The following is a 17,577-nucleotide window of genomic DNA, read 5'->3' on the forward strand; positions in this document are numbered from 1 at the left end:
TAGAGCGGGAGACCGACATTAATATAAATAAAATACATTACTGATAGGTACTGAAGTGCTGTGGGGCTGAGGGAGGGGTGAAGAAAGGGTGGCGCAGAAAAATTGGGAGAAGAGGAAATGAGGGCTTAGGGAAGGACTCTTGGAAGAGATATGCCTTCATTGAGGCTTTGAAGTTAAGGAGAGTGATCGTCTGTCGAATATGAAGATGAAAGGCATTCCAGGTCAGAGGTAGGACTTGGGCTGTACTGGACTAGAAGTCAGGATTCCAGGTCCTCAGGATTCCACCCCTCCCTCTCCCTGAATCTTGTACATATTTAGTATTCTACTTATTTTGTTAATGATGTGCATCTAGCTTTATTTCTATTTATTCTGATGACTTGACACCTGTCCACATGTTTTGTTTTGTTGTCTGTCTCCCCTTTCTAGACTGTGAGCCCATTGTTTGGTAGGGACCGTCTCTATATGTTGCCAACTTGTACTTCCCAAGCGCTTAGTACAGTGCTCTGCACACAGTAAGTGCTCAATAAATACGATTAAATGAATGAATGAATGAATCCTGAAGCCACTTGTCCTGTCCATCTTCCTGGTTAGTCCCTGGTTCTCTATTTGCATTTTTGCAGTGTAGGCTTGCCTCCAGGCTCTTACCTGCACTCCAGAGAGATTTCTGGTGTGAGATGGTCAGAGACATTTTCCTGTCCTTTCCAAGAGCTGGGTGATTCTCCTAGGTTTGGAGAAAACTCCCAAGGCCCTGCTGGCCTATCACCAGGGGCAGAGCGCCGCTGGCTGCAGAGCCCCCTGCCCTCTAACCCCCAGGGAGAGACCCAGTCCTTGATGAGGGAGGCTGGACCTGCTGGCGATTGGTTCAGGATCACTTCATCATGGACAGATGAACAGAAACAGCTTTGGATGGAGAAAACAGGCCCCGCTCTGGGAAGGAGAATGAGGGGCAAATGGCGAGCTTTGAAACATCACACGGGCTGAGATATCAGAGATCAATAGCTAAGAGAGAAAGAAACAATGGTTTTCTAGGTGGGAACTGTCACAGGATCAAGGGAAACAGGCTTCCTTCCTGAGAATAAACATTCCCCTTCTCACCTCCCTGTCCTGTCTTTCTACTCTAAACAAGTGTTACTCCTCTCTCCCTTCCCAATGCCTCCCCTGTTCTTTCTGTGGAAGTTCAAATGGGGTTTTCTGGGCATTGGAGGCTCTTCTGGGAGGGAAGAGAAAATTAGGGTAGGTCCTTTTAGCCTAATCCTTTTTCCAGGGGGGTTTGAACATCTATTGACAACAGCTCAGGTTGCTTTGTGAAGCATGATAAGCAACATACAGGCAGATGTAGGAAATAAGATGTCCGCTGCCACCTGTCTTCGTTAAAATCCGGCAATTGTTCTTCCAACCATCTCTTTTCAGGGAGATACCCTGCTTATGTTTATTCCCCCTTTCCTTTCCTCGTTAAGTCCTAAAGCGGTTAGGCTAAAATTTAGACTAATTTCTTGCCAAACTGAATTGTCCTTCCAAAAGCCCAGCCTCTGAATGAAATGACACCAAAACCACATTAGAGTTGTAGAATTCCATTTCTCCTGCTAAACCAGCTAAGCTGATTTAATTACACCCCACCACCCCCCTTTTCCTGAAACAGCCTCTCAGGCTGAAGCTTGGTCAATTTTAAAAGGAGCCGATATCATTGGTCCAATTTATAAATCTCAAAGGAGCTAAATTTCATATGGCATGCCTTGCCTGTCTCCAGTCTGGACTCTGGCAGTGTTCACTCGCATTGCTTTCCTGAAGATAATTGATCTTCCAGAGGAAATCTGCAAACACTGTTTTCCTTCAGATTGCAGAGCCACGTGATCTTTCTCGGGCTCACTGAAACCCCAGCCTGAAAAAGTGGAATGTTCCCGAGGGTCCAAACCTAGCCCGAGGTCTCAGGGCATCAGTGTAGAGAAGCAGAGTGAACTAATAGACAGAGCATGAGCCTGAGAATCACAAGGACCTGGGTCTTAATCCTAGCTCTGCCACTTGTCAGCCGTGTGACTTTGGGCAAGTCACTTAACTTCTCTGTGCCTCAGTTCCCTCATCTGGAAAATGGGGATTAAGACTGTGAGCCCCATGTAGGACAACCTGATTACTCAGTGCATAGTAAGCACTTAATAAATGCCATTATTATTATTATTATTGTCAGCTGTGTGACCTTGGACCAGTCACTTCACTTCTCTGGGCCTCATACCTCCTCTGTAAAATGGGGGTTAAGACTGTTAGCTCTATGTGGGACATGTGTCCAACCAGATTAACTTGTATCTACACCCTTGCTTAATACAGTGCCTGGAACATAGTAAATGCTTAACAAATACCATTTCCCCTTTTAGACTGTGAGCCCACTCTTGGGTAGGGACTGTCTCTATATGTTGACAATTTGTACTTCCCAAGCGCTTAGTACAGTGCTCTGCACATAGTAAGCGCTCAATAAATACGATCGATGATGATGATGATGATGATGATGATGATGATTGGCCAAAAAAAGTGTGATGGGAAAGAGGGTTATGGAGCCTGTGATCTCACAACAGGTGACCAATGAAGCCACTCTTCATAGAAAGCTTCTTGGCCTGTGTTGTGATAATGTCAGAAAAACCAGGAGGAGGGGATGGCCCACAGTGTCAAAAACTGCCAAGAGATCAAGGAGGAGCAGGATGGAGTAGAGTATTAAATTTGATAAGAAAGAGGTTATTGCTGACCAGGGAGAGGGTAGTTTTCAATGGCATGGACAGGGCAGAAGCTGGGTTGTAGAGGGAGTCAGAGGAGAGGAAGTGGAGGTAGCGTTAGAGGAATGTGGGAAGGAGTGGTAAGAGGAAGAAGGGGCAAAGACTGAATGATGCAGTGGGGTTGAGGGAGAGGTTTTTTAAGATAGGAGATATTAGGGCATGTTTGAAAGCAGTGGAGGAGAAGCCATCAGAGAGTAGGCAGTTGAAGGTGATGGTCAGGGAGGGATTAAGGGTGGGTATAAATATTTTAATAAAGTAAGAAGGGATGGGAATCGGAGGGGTAGGTGGAGTGGATAGATTTTGAAAACAGGCAGGAGATCTCTTGAGAGATGACTGGGAAGGATGAGAGGGTGGGTGGCGAGGGGGAGACGTGGGGAAATTCTCACCTAATGGTTTGAGTTTTGTCAGCAAAGTAGTTGGCAAGAGAGAGGGGAGGTGAGGGCACTGGGGGCTTAAGGAAGATGTGAAAGGTCTGGAATAGTTGGTGTGGGCAGTAAACACGGGTATCGGTAGGGAGGAGGAGTAGTGTTTCTGAGCAGAAGAGAAGGCAGAATTACAGAATTATAGGTAAGCAGTGTGGTTCAGTGGAAAGAGCATGGGCTTTGGAGTCAAAGGTCATGGGTTCAAATCCAGGCTCCGCCAATTGTCAGCTGTGTGACTTTGGGCAAATCACTTAACTTCTCTGTGCCTGTTACCTCATCTGTAAAATGGGGATTAAGACTGTGAGCCCCCCAAGGGACAACCTGATCACCTTGTAACCTCCCCAGCGCTTAGAACAGTGCTTTGCACATAGTAAGCACTTAATAAATGCCATCATTATTATTACAGTAGGTAAGGATGAACTTGAGGTGGACGAGGTCAGATTGGTGTCTGCCAGTAGCGCTCTGAGGCACAAGCGCATGACTGAATGTTAGCCTAGTAGTTGTGGCTAAACACTTAGTAAATGGCAGATCTTTCAAGCTCAACCTACAAAACCACATTCTTAACCCCCACAATGAGTACAGCACTCTAGAAAGTTAAGGTATGTCTGAGGAAACCTTCAGTCTAATGGGAGACTGTCATCATAATCATCATCAGCAGCAACATTTACTGAGTACCTAGTATGTGTAGGACCCTATACTAAGAACTTGGGGACATATGCTAGAAGTAAAAGTCACAGTTCCTGCCCTCAAGGAGCTTACAAAGTAGTGAGGGAGTTAAATCATTACAAATTGCCAAATTTACAATAGAAAAGAAGAATAAATGTCCAGAAACATGTGAGAAAACCTAAAGTAAATAATCAGCAGGATCTGTTGAGCACATACTGTGTGCAGAGTACTGTACTATTGGAAGAATGCAATGGAGTTAGTAGATATAATCCCTGACCTCAATCAATGAATGGTATTTATTGAGCACTAACTTTGGCCAGAGCACTGTACTAAGGGCTTGGAAGAGATTATTATTATTACTTATAATAATTAGAATAATGGTATTTGTTAAGCATTTACTATTGCCAGGCATTTTTCAGATGATGTTACTGAGGCACAGAGAAGAGAAGTGACTTGCCGAAGGTCACACAGCAGACAAGTGGCAGAGCTGGGATTAGAACCCAGGTACCTCTGATGCCCAGGCCCCGGGCTCTTTTCCCTAGGCTATATTAAAGTTGGTAGACATGATGCCTGCCCTCAAGGAGCTTACAGTGTAGAGGGTGAAACAGATCAGTAAAATAAATTAAAGATAGGGGAAATGGGTGAATGTAAGGCTATGTACATAAGGGCTTTGAAACTGAGGGTGGGGTGAATATCAAGTGCTTAAAGAGTTCAGACCCAAGTGCATAGGCAAGACAGAAGGGAGGGCAAATAGGGGAGATGAGGGCTTAATCGAAGGGAAGGTGTATTGGAGGAGATGTGATTTTAGCCAGGGTTTGAAGGTGGGGAGAGTGGTGGCCTGTTCGATATGAAGGAGGAGGGAGTTTCAGGCCAGAGGGATGATGTGGACAAGAGGTCTGTGGTGGGATAGATGAAATCAAAGTACAGAGAGTAAATTTGGCATTAGAGGAGTGAAGTGTGTGGGTTGGGTTGTAGAAGACCAGCAAGATAAGGTAGGATGGGGAGAGCTGATTGAGCGCTTTAAATTTGATGGCAAGGAATTTCTGTTGGATGCGGAGATGAATGGGCAATGACTGGATATTTTTGAGGAGAAGGGAGATGCGGACTGGACCTTACAAGATTCACACATGAGTACTGTAGTGATTGATGGGGTGGCATGACTAGAGAGGTGGAGGATTAATTAAGGAATGCCTCTTGGTGGAGGTGACTTTTTAGGAGGGATCTGAAGGAGAGGAGGGAGGTGTTTTGGCAGATTTGACAGGAGGAGAGGGAGTTCCACGCAGGGAGGAGTTTGTGAACCATAGGTTGGAGGTGGGAATCACCAGCAAATGACTAGGAGAGCAAACATATTAGTAACTACATATATGTAGTACATAACCAGTTCAAAAATGTGCACAAACACTAAGGAGTGATTGGAAGCCACATGGCCTAGGGGTAAAGCATGGGCCTGGGAGACAGAAAGACCTGGGTTTTAATCCTGGCTCTGCCACTTATCTGCTATGTTCATTCATTCATTCAATCACATTTAATGAGCGCTTACTGTGTGCAGAGCACTGTACTAAGCGCTTGGGAAGTACAAGTCGGCAACACATAGAGACGGTCCCTACCCAACAGCGGGCTCACAGTCTAGAAGAATGTGTGCTATGTGATCTTTGTGATCTTTGGCAAGTCACTTCAATTCTCTGTACCTCGTTATCTCATCTGTAAAATGGGGATTCAACCTGTGAGTCCCATGTGGGACAGGGACTGTGTACAACTTGATTAGCACGTATCTATCCCAGTGCTTAGAACAGTGCTTGACACACAGTAAGCGCTTAACAAATACCATTGTAATTATTATTATTATTGGAATGACTGAAACCAGGTGGAGTCAGTGTGGAAGAGTATCATGGAGAAGGTGAACCTTGAGTAGAGTTGTGAGGGAGGGGAGGCTGGAGATGAGACAGGGAAGGGACATTTTAGGTGAGCAGCAGGAGCAAGTTAGTAACATACTCCCTGCAACTGTAGGATAGGGACTCTGTCCGATCTGATGATCTTGTTCATATCCACCCCAGTGCTTAGTGCAGTGATTGGCACTAAATAAGAATAAGTGCTTAACAAATACCATTCTCCTTTCCTAGTCTGACACCTCATCCAGGGTTAGCAGATGTTGGAGGGTGAGAAATGGAAGATGAAATAGGTTATACAAGCAAAATGAAGGGGTCAATAGATCCTTGATTTTAGCTCTCTTGTTCCTGGGAAATTTTGGTTTTTGATGTGAACTAAAGTCTCTGTTAGGGTTTGGTACTACAAAGGGGACTTTCTCAAATGCTGTCGGCAACTGGGCTGCAAGCCTGGCCTTATCATCTCCAGTCTTTGCTGTCTCTTTTCTCCACAGAATGAAGTGGAGCTGGGTGAACTATTGCTCTCACTAAACTATCTCCCAAGCGCCGGAAGACTGAACGTTGATGTGATTAGAGCCAAGCAGCTTCTTCAGACAGATATGAGTCAAGGTTCAGGTACTGAGAGCTCTACTTGGCCAAAGCTCTGTGTGACTTTCCATCAGAGAAGTCAAGTCCTGTTCCTGTGGGTTCCCATTTCCGGATAAGTACACGGTTAGCTCCAGCCTTCCTAACCAGTTCCACCTGGACACTGTGTTTGGGCGGAGACTTAATGTAGCTCCTCTGCCCCACGTACCCTCTGAGGTGAAGGCAAGGTCTGGGCATGTGTCGTTAAGAGGGATTTTTTTGGTTATCTCCCTTCACAGATCCCTTTGTGAAGGTGCAGCTGGTCCATGGACTCAAGCTAGCCAAGACCAAGAAGACATCTTTCATGAGAGGCACGATAGACCCCTTCTACAACGAGTCCTTCAGCTTCAAGGTTCCCCAGGAAGAACTAGAAAATGCCAGTTTAGTATTCACAGGTAAGTTGCCCTCCAGATGCAGCCTTGCTATTTAGTCTTGGGATCCCCACCACAGCCCAAGGGGTCCATTTTGGTCCTTGGCAAGCCATCCCCGATCTGCTGACTAATGCCTCCTCTCTATCCACCAGCAAGAGTGTCGGTGCAACCGCTGAAACTCCAGGATCAAGCCCTTCAGGAAAGTCTTACCAGAGCCCAGATTAATTCTCCCATTTATGTTTAGGCACAGGATTGGAGGAAGGAGGTAGGGAAAGACTGAGAGTGGAAGAAAAGTTCCTAAAAGTGGAAGAAGTCATAGGCCTTATAAGAAAAATCATCACTATCATATCAGTGAATACTATTATGATTGTTATTATGGTATTTATTAGGCACTTACTCTGGCCAAACAGTGTACTAAGCGCTGGGGTAGATATCAGGTAATCAGGTCAGACACAGTCTCTGTCCCACAAGGGACTCACACGCTAAGTCGAAGGGAGAACAGGTATGGAATTCCTGTTTTACAGATGAGGAAACTGAGGCCCAGAGAAGTGAAGTGACTTGCCCAAGGTCACACAGCAAGCAAACGGCAGAGCTGAGATTAGAATCCAAATCTTCCTACTCCCAGGCCCTGGGTCTTTCTACTTGACCATGCTGATAATGCTGAGACTCCATGTGTTCGTAATTGCAACCTTTCTGTTCCGCTAATAATACCTTGGTTTTGTATAGTGCTTTTATTCCCAAAGCCCTCTCACATTACTTATCTAATTTTTGCCCTCATATCAATGTAGGTAAGTGTTTTCCTCATTTTGCAGATGAGGGAACCGAAGTACTGAGAGGTTAAGTGACTTGGCCACTGTCACACAGTAGGCAGGTGGCAGTGCTTGGATTCAAACCCAGGTCTTCTGGCTTCCAGGCCAGTGTTCTCCTATGCTGCCTCCCTTAATACACTTTGTGATTTGGCAGTGTTTACACATGACTTCCCACCTGAGAATCTTATGCCATGATTTCTCTCTCATTGAAGAAATAATTGGAGTGAGTTTGTGGGAGAGGGACAGTGCTCTGAGACCCCCAGTCCCACAGCTTCCTGAAGCTTTTTACTTCTTAAACAGCAGAAACAGCTGTCACCACCAGTCAGAGACACCGAAATCCAATCCATTAACTTGTTTTCAAACATTTCATAACCAAAGTGAGGGTTGATCAGCAATTTATATCTTCACACAGAGTTTTCCCCTATAAAAGGGTATAATTAAGCTTCGTTTGGCAGGCCTGGCTTCCTGAACATTTGTTTCCTTTCATGTTGTTCTGGTGGTTCAGCACCTGCAATTTTCAATCAGGTGATTTCTGAGGTTGGGGAGAAAAAAAAGAAACTCCTTTGCAACTCAAAATTCTCAAAATCTCAGCATAGACCCTGAGAGGGAAATGAAGTGAGACTTACTGTTTTTGAAGAAGTTACAGAGAACCCGTTTGCTGTGCTATTGTGGGCAGGTAGGAAAAAAAGTGAAGCTGAAAAAAGAAGTGAAGCTAAAGTTAATTGGAGCCCAAGTGGTGATTATTATAACCTACCCAGATGCTAGGGTGGCCAGTGGACTGGTAGTGTCGTGGATAGACTGTTTTTCAGTTGGCCCATCCCCTGTCCAGTTCTGACACAGTTCCGGATGCTTTCATGTCTTTTAATTTCGTTGCTGAGCTTCCCTCTGAAGGGAGGTTTCTGAAGCCACAGTCCATGACATGGACTCTATTTCAGATTTCATGCAGACCTGGGAGGACAATGCCCAGTCAGTCAATCGTATTTATTGAGCACTTACTGTGTGCAGAGCACTGTACTAAGCAGTTGGGAGAGTACAATATAACAATAAACAGAAAATTCCGTGCCCACAATGAGCTTACAATCTAGAGGGGAAGACAGAAGTTAATATAAATAAATGACAGATCTGTACATAAGGGCTGTGGGACTGGGATGCGGGGGGGTGAGTGAATGGAGCCAGTCAGGGTGATGCAGAAGGGAGTGGGAGAAGAGGAAACGAGGGCATAGTCAGGGAAGGCCTCTTGGAGGAGATGTGCCTTCAATAAGGCTTTGAAGTTGGGGAGAATAATGCCAAAGCCCTGGGACAACTGGGAGGGGCAGTGCACCCCTGAAAAGCACTCTAGGTTGGGCTAATTCAGACCAAAGTGAGCAGGCTTCCACAAAAAGGTGGTCATGTGTGGTCATTGTGTAGGGTGGGCGAAATCACATGTTCCTTGGGGTCTGGGTTCAGGGCTGTAGCTCCCTCCCTTAGCTGTAGCTCCAGAATGCAACTGGATTGCTCAGGCTGACCTGAACCAGGAAAAATAAAAACTCTGTTCAAGCCTGAGGCTCCTAGGGGTTTCTCCTGCTAAAATGAGGAACATTTGGGCCCCTTCTAGCTTGGTGAGCACTAGGTTTTCAATTAATTAAACTTGTCAGACCAGGAAGACCAGGCTAGACAAGGGCCCAACCGATGGTCACCCTCCTCCCACTCTTCCCCGACTCCCTTTCAGAAGAAAGTGAGATTGAATATTATCCAGTGTCCAGTCTGTCCTCTTGTGCTCCCTTTCTCCCCTGCCCCCTCTTTCTCTCTTCCTTTCTCCTCTCCCACCAACCATTTCACTTTTGATGGCACTAGAATGGGCAAGATGGAGCAGGAGCCATTACTTAACCTGCCTCATCTTCTTCTGAGATGGATACCCCCCTCCCCCCTCCACACACACCCACACATACACCCTGGGGTGTCAGAAGATGGACATATTCGCAACCAGGCCCTGGGCCTTGTTTCCATGTACTAGAAGGAACAGGTGAGGGCTGCAAGCCCTCTACTCCCACTAAGCCATCTTTTTTTTCAGAAGATCCCTTGGCTGCCTTCCATTCCCTGAAATATCCCAAATGGAGAAGATCGCAAAAGCATCCTAAGCCAGCTTTGCCATCTCAGTGTCCCAGAAGGCTCCAGTTTAGTAGCGAGCCCCCACCAAAGCCAATGAGCCCAGGAGTTTTTGTTTTTTTTTTCAGTGTGGCTTCCCTGCTCCCAGTAGCTCATCAGCCACTGGGGCACCGAGAGCCCAGCTTGCAACATCTCCAAAATGGTTTTGCTCCATAACGTCATCTGTTCACACGGGTCTGAAGCCACCGCCTCCGGGAGCAGCCGGGGGAGGTGCTGGGAGCAAGGGAGGCCACCTGGCTTGTTTTCTGTTATTACTTGGCCTTCGGCAGCTGCAGCACTAAATTGTTTAATTAAATTTGCTGGTGAGACAAGATACAAAAACAAAACAACAAAAAAAAAAGGAGCAAGGTAACCGGGAAGAGAAAGGCAGCTGCTTAGCATTGGGAGAACGAGGCACTTAGCAGAATCCTTTTAGGGGAGGGTTACGACTTCCTTAGAGCTAGAAATAAACAGGAAGCCGAACGGACAGAACCTGGATTCATCATTCCCGGGCGATGCGGGAGACCAAATGGGATTGAGAGCCCGTGGCTTTGGTGCCCGGGTCGACCCCCTGCCTGGCCTTGGGTGCAGCCTGAGTTTCAGTTCTCCTCACCCAGCCTGGAAGTGCCCAGCGTGCTCTCTCTCCCAGACTACCGGAGAGCCACGCTTCTCCCCGCAGAGAACCGATGCCACTTCTTGCTGCCCCAGCAACGCTGGTGGCCTGTGTGGGGTGCCAGCTGGTCTTGATTTCAGGGTGCGCCACTCGGGCCGCTCGCTGTTGACAGAGCCCGTTGCTGAGCTCCCCAGAGGGCTGTTGAAGAGGGCGGCTGCACTAGGCACCTCGGGTTTAAAAGCCAAGCACTTAGCGGAGGTTGTCTCCCGGGCTTCCCCCTTGCCAAACACGCCCCTTCCTTTTCCTCCCACCGTCCCTGGCAGTTGTCCTCAGTGGCAGCATGGGACCCTGACTCTAAGCATATGCCAGGCCCAGGTTCATTTAGGAGCAGGACAGCGTGGCCAACCATTCCTTGTGCTGTGGAGAGCCACAGGGAACAGTAATGTTTATTGGCCCAGGCTTCCAGCAAACAAAAGACTGGCCTGGGGCCAAGTCAGCCCGACTCTGTGGCTCAACAATTTCCTAGAAGGCCTGTGGGGTTGCTTTGCTAGGATGAGGCGGGAGTGGGTCGGGGGGAAACTAGCTCTAAGATCCCTGGATCCCAGCCTCAGGACCACAGGCCGGACCAACCTCTGGAATTGCCCTCAGCAGCCAGCTTTGAGCTGGTCAGTCTTGTCTGGTACCCTGGTTCCGTCACCCATGACTGGTGAAACATGGCAAGAAGATGCATGTAGAATGCAAAAGGGGCTTCCGTAGTCAGAACCTGGTCAGAGGTGCCACCCACAGACTCCATGGGCAGAAGTCCACTTCTAGAAAACACAATTGGTGGGTCTCCATACTTCATGCGGCCTCCCGGTTTGTCTTTGTCCAGAAATGCTCTGGGCATGTTACTCCCCTCCTCAAAAATCTCCAGTGGCTACCAATCAACCTGCACATCAGGCAGAAACTCCTCACCCTTGGCTTCAAGGCTGTCCATCACCTCGCCCCCTCCTACCTCACCTCTCTTCTCTCCTTCTCCAGCCCAGCCCACACCCTCTGCTCCTCTGCTGCTAATCTCCTCACCGTGCCTCGTTCTCGCCTGTCCCACCGTCGACCCCCGGCCCACGTCCTCCCCTTGGCTTGGAATGCCCTCCCTCTGCCCATCCGCCAAGCTAGCTCTCTTCCTCCCTTCAAGGCCCTACTGAGAGCTCACCTCCTCCAGGAGGCCTTCCCAGACTGAGCCCCTTCCTTTCTCTCCCCCTTGTCCCCCTCTCCATCCCCCTCATCTTACCTCCTTCCCTTCCCCACAAACCTGTATATATGTATATATGTTTGTGCATATTTATTACTCTATTTATTTTACTTGTACATATCTATTCTATTTATTTTATTTTGTTAGTATGTTTGGTTTTGTTCTCTGTCTCCCCCTTTTAGACTGTGAGCCCACTGTTGGGTAGGGACTGTCTCTATATGTTGCCAACTTGTACTTCCCAAGCACTTAGTACAGTGCTCTGCACACAGTAAGCGCCCAATAAATACAATTGATTGATCCAAAAATAATATAATAATAATGGCTTTTGTTAAGCGCTTACTATGTGCAAAGCACTGTTCTAAGCGCTGGGGGGATACAAGGTGATCAGACTGTCCCACGTGGGGCTCCCACTCTTCATTCCCATTTTACAGATGAGGTCACTGAGGCACAGAGAAGTGAAGTGACTTGCCCAAAGTCACACAGCCGGTAAGTGGCGGAGCTGGGATTAGAACCCATGACCTCTGACTCCCAACCCGGGCTCTTTCCACTGAGACACGCTGCTTTTCTGATCCAATCTAATCTAATCTATCCAATCTAATAAGGCTCCCCCAACATGCAGTTCACAGTCCATCTTGGCTTTGAAGCGTATTGTAACCTGTCTGGCAGTAGATAATAGCACCCTTGAACCAGTCACTAGTACTGTCAGTACTAGTACATTGATAGTACTATCAACGAAAATAGTGTTATTTGTTAAGCACTTAGTGTGTGGCAGGGACTGGGGTAATAATAATAATTGTGGTATGTGTTGAGCGCTTTTATGTGCCAGGCAGTGTACTAAATGCTGGAGTGGATACAAGCAAATCGGGTTGGATACAGTCCCTGTCCTGTGTGGGACTCATAGTCTCAGTCCCCAATTTTTTTTACAGATGAGGTAACTGAGGCCCAAAGAAGCGAAGTGACTTGTCCAAGGTCACAGAGCAGCCAGGTGGCGGAGCCGGGATTATCCACTGTGCCACGCTGAAGTGGTCCCTGTCCTACATGGGGATTGCAGTCTAATGGGGAGGGAAAATTTAGATTTTACAGATGATGAAACTGATAAGTCAGTCGATCGTATTTATTGAGCACTTACTGTGTGCCGAGCACTTTACCAAACTCTTTGGAGAGTACAATGTAACAATAAACAGATACATTCCCTGCCCACGACAAGCTTACGGGCAAGGGGCAGAGTCAGAATTAGAACCCAGGTTTCCTGGCTCACAGCCTAATACTCTTTCCTCTAGCGCACACTGCTTTTGTTGCTGGGTTGAAACTCGGGCATCTAGTGAGCTGTATCTTAAACTGGTACTTACATCTGCCTTGGGTGGAGTAAGAAGGGGGTAGGAGGGGAATGGGAACGTTAAATTCTCAGAATGCTCAGAGGCGAGGCAAGGTGTCCAAGTTGGAACCTTCCTCTCGGGGCGACTGTAAAGACTTTGAATCCTGACCTGGACCTGATCCTGACTGTGGCGGCTCGAAAGTTCAGCAGGTGTTTGGTACAAACTACGTTAAATACTGCTGTGTGGCACTCAGATCGTCATTGCCATGCTCCATTTCAGCCGCCACCTCTCCAGAAGCTTTAGTCTGTGTCAATCACCGGTTGATGGTTTCAATAGTTTGGAACAACAAGATGAAGCATTCTTCCTTTCTCCCTTGACCCCCCCAAAGGAGCAGGCCAGCTGTAAACCCCCTGAGGGCAGGCATCATTCATTCAGTCGTATTTATTGAGTGCTCCATTCATTCATTCATTCATTCAGTCATATTTATTGAGCGCTTACTGTGTGCAGAGCACTGTACTAAGCGCTTGGGAAGTACAAGTTGGCAACATATAGAGACGGTCCCTACCCAACAGCAGGCTCACAGTCTAGAAGGGGGAGACAGACAACAAAACAAAACATATTAACAAAATAAAATAAATAGAATAAATATGTACAAATAAAATAAATAAATAAATACAGCATCATGTCTACCAATTCTACCATAATCTCCCAAGCAGGTAGCACAGTGTTCCCGCTGTTGGGTAGGGACCGTCTCTATATGTTGCCAACTTGTGCTTCCCAAGCGCTTAGTACAGTGCTCTGCACACAGTAAGCGCTCAATAACTACGATTGAATGAATGAATGTTCCGCTCACAGTAAAAATGATTGATTGATGGGACGATTAAAGCAGGGTAATAATAATAATAGTATTTGTTAAGCTCTTACTATGTGCCAAGCTCTGTTCTAAGCGCTGGGCTAGATACAAGGTAATCATGTTGTCCCATGTGGGGCTCACAGTCTTAATCCCCATTTTACAGATGAGGTAACTGAGGCATGGAGAAGTGAAGTGACTTGCCCAAGGTCCCACAGCAGACAAGTGGCAGAGGCGGGATTAGAACCCACATCACCTGACTCCCAAGCCTGTGCTCCTGCCACTAAGCTATGCTGCTTCCCGGAGGGTATGCCCTCCAACCTTTGTTTAAGAGGTAAAGATCACCAGGAGACATTGATGGTTCCATTTTTCTTTTGGCGGACAGGGAAAAGAGTCTTGGATCCCCACCTGTATCCAGTTGCCAACATCACCGCTTGACACACCATTAGCGTGAGATAGAGGGTACCTCATCAGCTGGGAGAAAAATTGTAGCCCTGGGAGCATCTTTTCCTACTTTCTCCCTGTCAGAGCCAGACCTGATTTTATACAGAAATCAGGCATCTGGGAGAATCCCCCCCCTCCCTTTCCACCTCCCCCGCTTAACCCCCGACATGCTGGGGACTTTGAAGCTGGCTGCCAAAGAAATGCTTGGCTGGTTGGTGGTGGCGGAGGCTGCTTTGGAGTCAGTTCACCCGCTCCATGTGGATGGCAGGGACCCAGGAGCTTTTCCCCCTTTTCTCCCAGGACAAAACTTGGCGGGTTTGCTCACTAATTAGCATTTCGAGGTGACATTTTTATGGCTGAGAGATACCAGAGAAATACTGTCCCCAAAATGGTTGGGTTGGTAGTGGGCTATATCTCTATGGAATCTCCTCCCCCTCCCTGCTCCTTCTGCCCCTCGTCCCCACTGATATTCATTAACAGAAACTGCCCAAGCAGCTTCTGGGGCAAGAGCTCCCTCATTCATTCATTCAATCGTATTTATTGAGCACTTACTGTGTGCAGAGCACTGTACTAAGCGCTTGAGGAGTACAAATTGGCAACATATAGAGACGGTCCCTACCCAACAATGGGCTCACAGTCTAGAAGGGGGAGGTGAACCCTCAGTGCCTGAACCACAGTGAGGTAGGTCCACATTACATGATGATGATGGCATTTGTTAAGCACTTACTGTGTGCAAAGCACTGTTCTAAGCGCTGGGGGGGTTACAAGGTGATCAGGTTGTCCCACGCGGGGCTCACAGTCTTAATTCCCATTTTACAGAGGAGGTAAATGAGGCCCAGAGAAATGAAGTGACTTGCCCAAAGTCACACAGCTGACAAGTGGCAGATTCGGGATTAGAACCCATGACCTCTGGCTCCCAAGCCCGGGCTCTTTCCACTGAGCCACGCTGCTTCTCTTGACTCTGGCCCCTGGGTTGGGTCCCTTTTGGGGCTGTATTCTGAGGGCGATAATAATATTGCATGGCCTAGTGGGAAGAGCATGAGCCTCTTCTAGACTGTGAGCTTGCTGTTGGGTAGGGACTGTCTCTATATGTTATTTTATTTGGTTTATATGTTTTGTTGTCTTTCTCCTCCTTCTAGACTGTGAGCCCGCTGTTGGGTAGGGACTGTCTCTATATGTTATTTTATTTGGTTTATGTGTTTTGTTGTCTCTCTCCCCCTTCTAGACTGTGAGCCCACTGTTGGGTAGGGACTGTCTCTATATGTTGCCAATTTGTACTTCCCAAGCACTTAGTACAGTGGTCTGCACACAGTAAGTGCTCAATAAATACGATTGAATGAATGAATGAAGAGCATGAGCCTGGCAGTCAGAGGACTGTTCTAGCCCTGGCTCTGCCAATTGCTCAGCCAATTGCTTGCTGGATGACCCTGGGCACCTATGTGCCTCAGTTTCCTCAGTGGTAAAATGGGGAATTACTGCCTGTTCTCCCTCCTACTTCAGACTCTAAACCCCATGTGGGACAGGGACTGAGTCTGACCTAACTGACTTGTACTTTTACCAGTCCTTAGAACAATGTTTGAGGGACAGTAAGTGCATAACAAGTACCACAAAGCAAATAAACTTCACTTCTCTGTGCCTGTTACCTCATCTGTAAAATTCATCCATTCATTCAGTTGTACTTATTGGGCACTTACTATGTGTAGAACACTGTACTAAGCACTCGGGAGAGTACAGTACAGGGCCTGGCATATAGTAAGTGTTTAGCGTGGCTCAGTAGAAAAAGCATGGGCTTTGGAGTCAGAGGTCATGGGTTCAAATCCCGGCTCCACCAACTGTCAGCTGTGTGACTTTGGGCAAGTCACTTCACTTCTCTGTGCCTCAGTTACCTCATCTGTAAAATGGGGATTAAAACTGTGAGCCCCCCATGGGACAACCTGATCATCTTGTAACCTCCCTAGCACTTAGAACAGTGCTTTGCACATAGTAAGTGCTTAACAAATACCATCATCATTATTATTATTATTAACAAATACCATTAAAAATAATAATGATAATAATAATTATAACAGCGGTGGTATTTGTTAAGCACTGGCAATATGTCAAGTACTGTACTAAGTGCTGGATCAGATGTAAAATCATTAGATTGGACACAATCCCTATTCCTCATGGGGCTCATAATCTATGCTGGTGGGGGACAAGTATTTCAGGTAGGTCACCCCCATCTTACAGATGAAGAAACTGAGGTACAGAGACATTAAGTGACTTTCTCAAAGTCACACAGCAAGCAAGTGGCAGAGTCAGGATTAGAACCCGTTCTCCTGAGCCCCAGGCCCGTGCTCTTTTCACTGGGCCTTTTCAAGGAATAGACAAGGAACCAAAAACAGAAAAAAGAAGGCTACCAGATCTGAATTCTGTAAATGCTACCCCATCACATCAACCAGTAGTATTTATTAAGCGCTTAACAAATACCATAATTATTATTAAGCACTTACTCTGTGCGGCTTACTGAACTAAGTGCTTGGGAGAGTACTCTAGAGTTGGTAGACATGATTCCTGTCTTTAAGAAGTTTAAAATCTATTGGGAGAGATGTACACTGACATAAATGACAGACAGGAGGAAGCAGTAGAATATGATGGTAAGTGGGCACATGAGTACTCAAAGGCTTAAGGGACAGGAAATGCTGAACCAATCAATTGATGGTATTTATTGAGTGCTCATTGTGTGCAGAGCACTGTACTAATCACTTGGGAGAGTACAATACAACAGAGTTGGCAGACATGTTCCCTGCCCACAGTGAGCCTACAGTCTAGAGGGGAGAAGTGGCAGTAATCAGGGAAATAGGGTGCGGGGGCGGGAGGATGAAAGATTTATCAGGGAAGGCCTCTTGGAGGAGATGTGATTCCTCTGGGTTAACTTCTTTTTACCAACAGAAGATCAGATAGAGGGTGTGAAAAGGGGGCCAGATAGAAAGCTGTTCAGAGGACGGTCCTCCATCTCTTGTAGAGAAATCCTGCACTGTCCAGAAAGGATGCTCATCCTGCAGTCGGGGCCAATCTGTCCCTGCCCAGAGATCAATTTGCCCCAAGACTTGTCTCCCAGGTGCAGTGAGGGAAGAAGCAAATGCCACTTGGTTTTCACATCTTTTAAGTCAGTTGTTACCTCTCCTACTCACTCTTCCATGGGCATCATTCTGCTCGTGCTTCTTCCCTTCCCTGATCCCAGAGCTTTTCTTGGCATGGGGCCCTCCCTCCTCCAGTGCATCCCTCCTCCAACCATTCCTCTGGATTGTTCTGGAAAGTCACCAGAAGCCGCAGGGTGGTCCGCCCCCTGACCTGGGTGTGTCAGGGATGGGCTTTGGATTTGAATGAGGAGAAGGAACCCTCAGGACAGTAGAGAGAGGGAGGATGCAACCCCAACATCCCTCCCTCTAATTGGCATTTTGTCCTGGATTGAATTTGGTCTTT

The 17,577-nt window shown here is 47.0% G+C and overlaps 1 protein-coding gene across 5 annotated transcripts in view; it reads left to right on the top strand.

The window, feature by feature from the left end:
• SYT17 (synaptotagmin 17) overlaps positions 1–17,577 on the top strand; it is a 65,975-nt gene that overhangs the window by 35,696 nt on the left and 12,702 nt on the right. For all 5 annotated transcript variants that reach the window (XM_038763039.1, XM_038763038.1, XM_038763040.1 and 2 more), the window contains 2 exons: positions 6,225–6,345; positions 6,594–6,749. In XM_038763039.1, coding sequence (XP_038618967.1) covers positions 6,225–6,345; positions 6,594–6,749 — 277 coding nt within the window. The remainder of the gene's footprint in view (positions 1–6,224; positions 6,346–6,593; positions 6,750–17,577) is intronic.

The sequence above is a fragment of the Tachyglossus aculeatus genome, chromosome 21 (genome assembly GCF_015852505.1).
Source record: "Tachyglossus aculeatus isolate mTacAcu1 chromosome 21, mTacAcu1.pri, whole genome shotgun sequence".
NCBI lineage: Eukaryota > Metazoa > Chordata > Mammalia > Monotremata > Tachyglossidae > Tachyglossus > Tachyglossus aculeatus.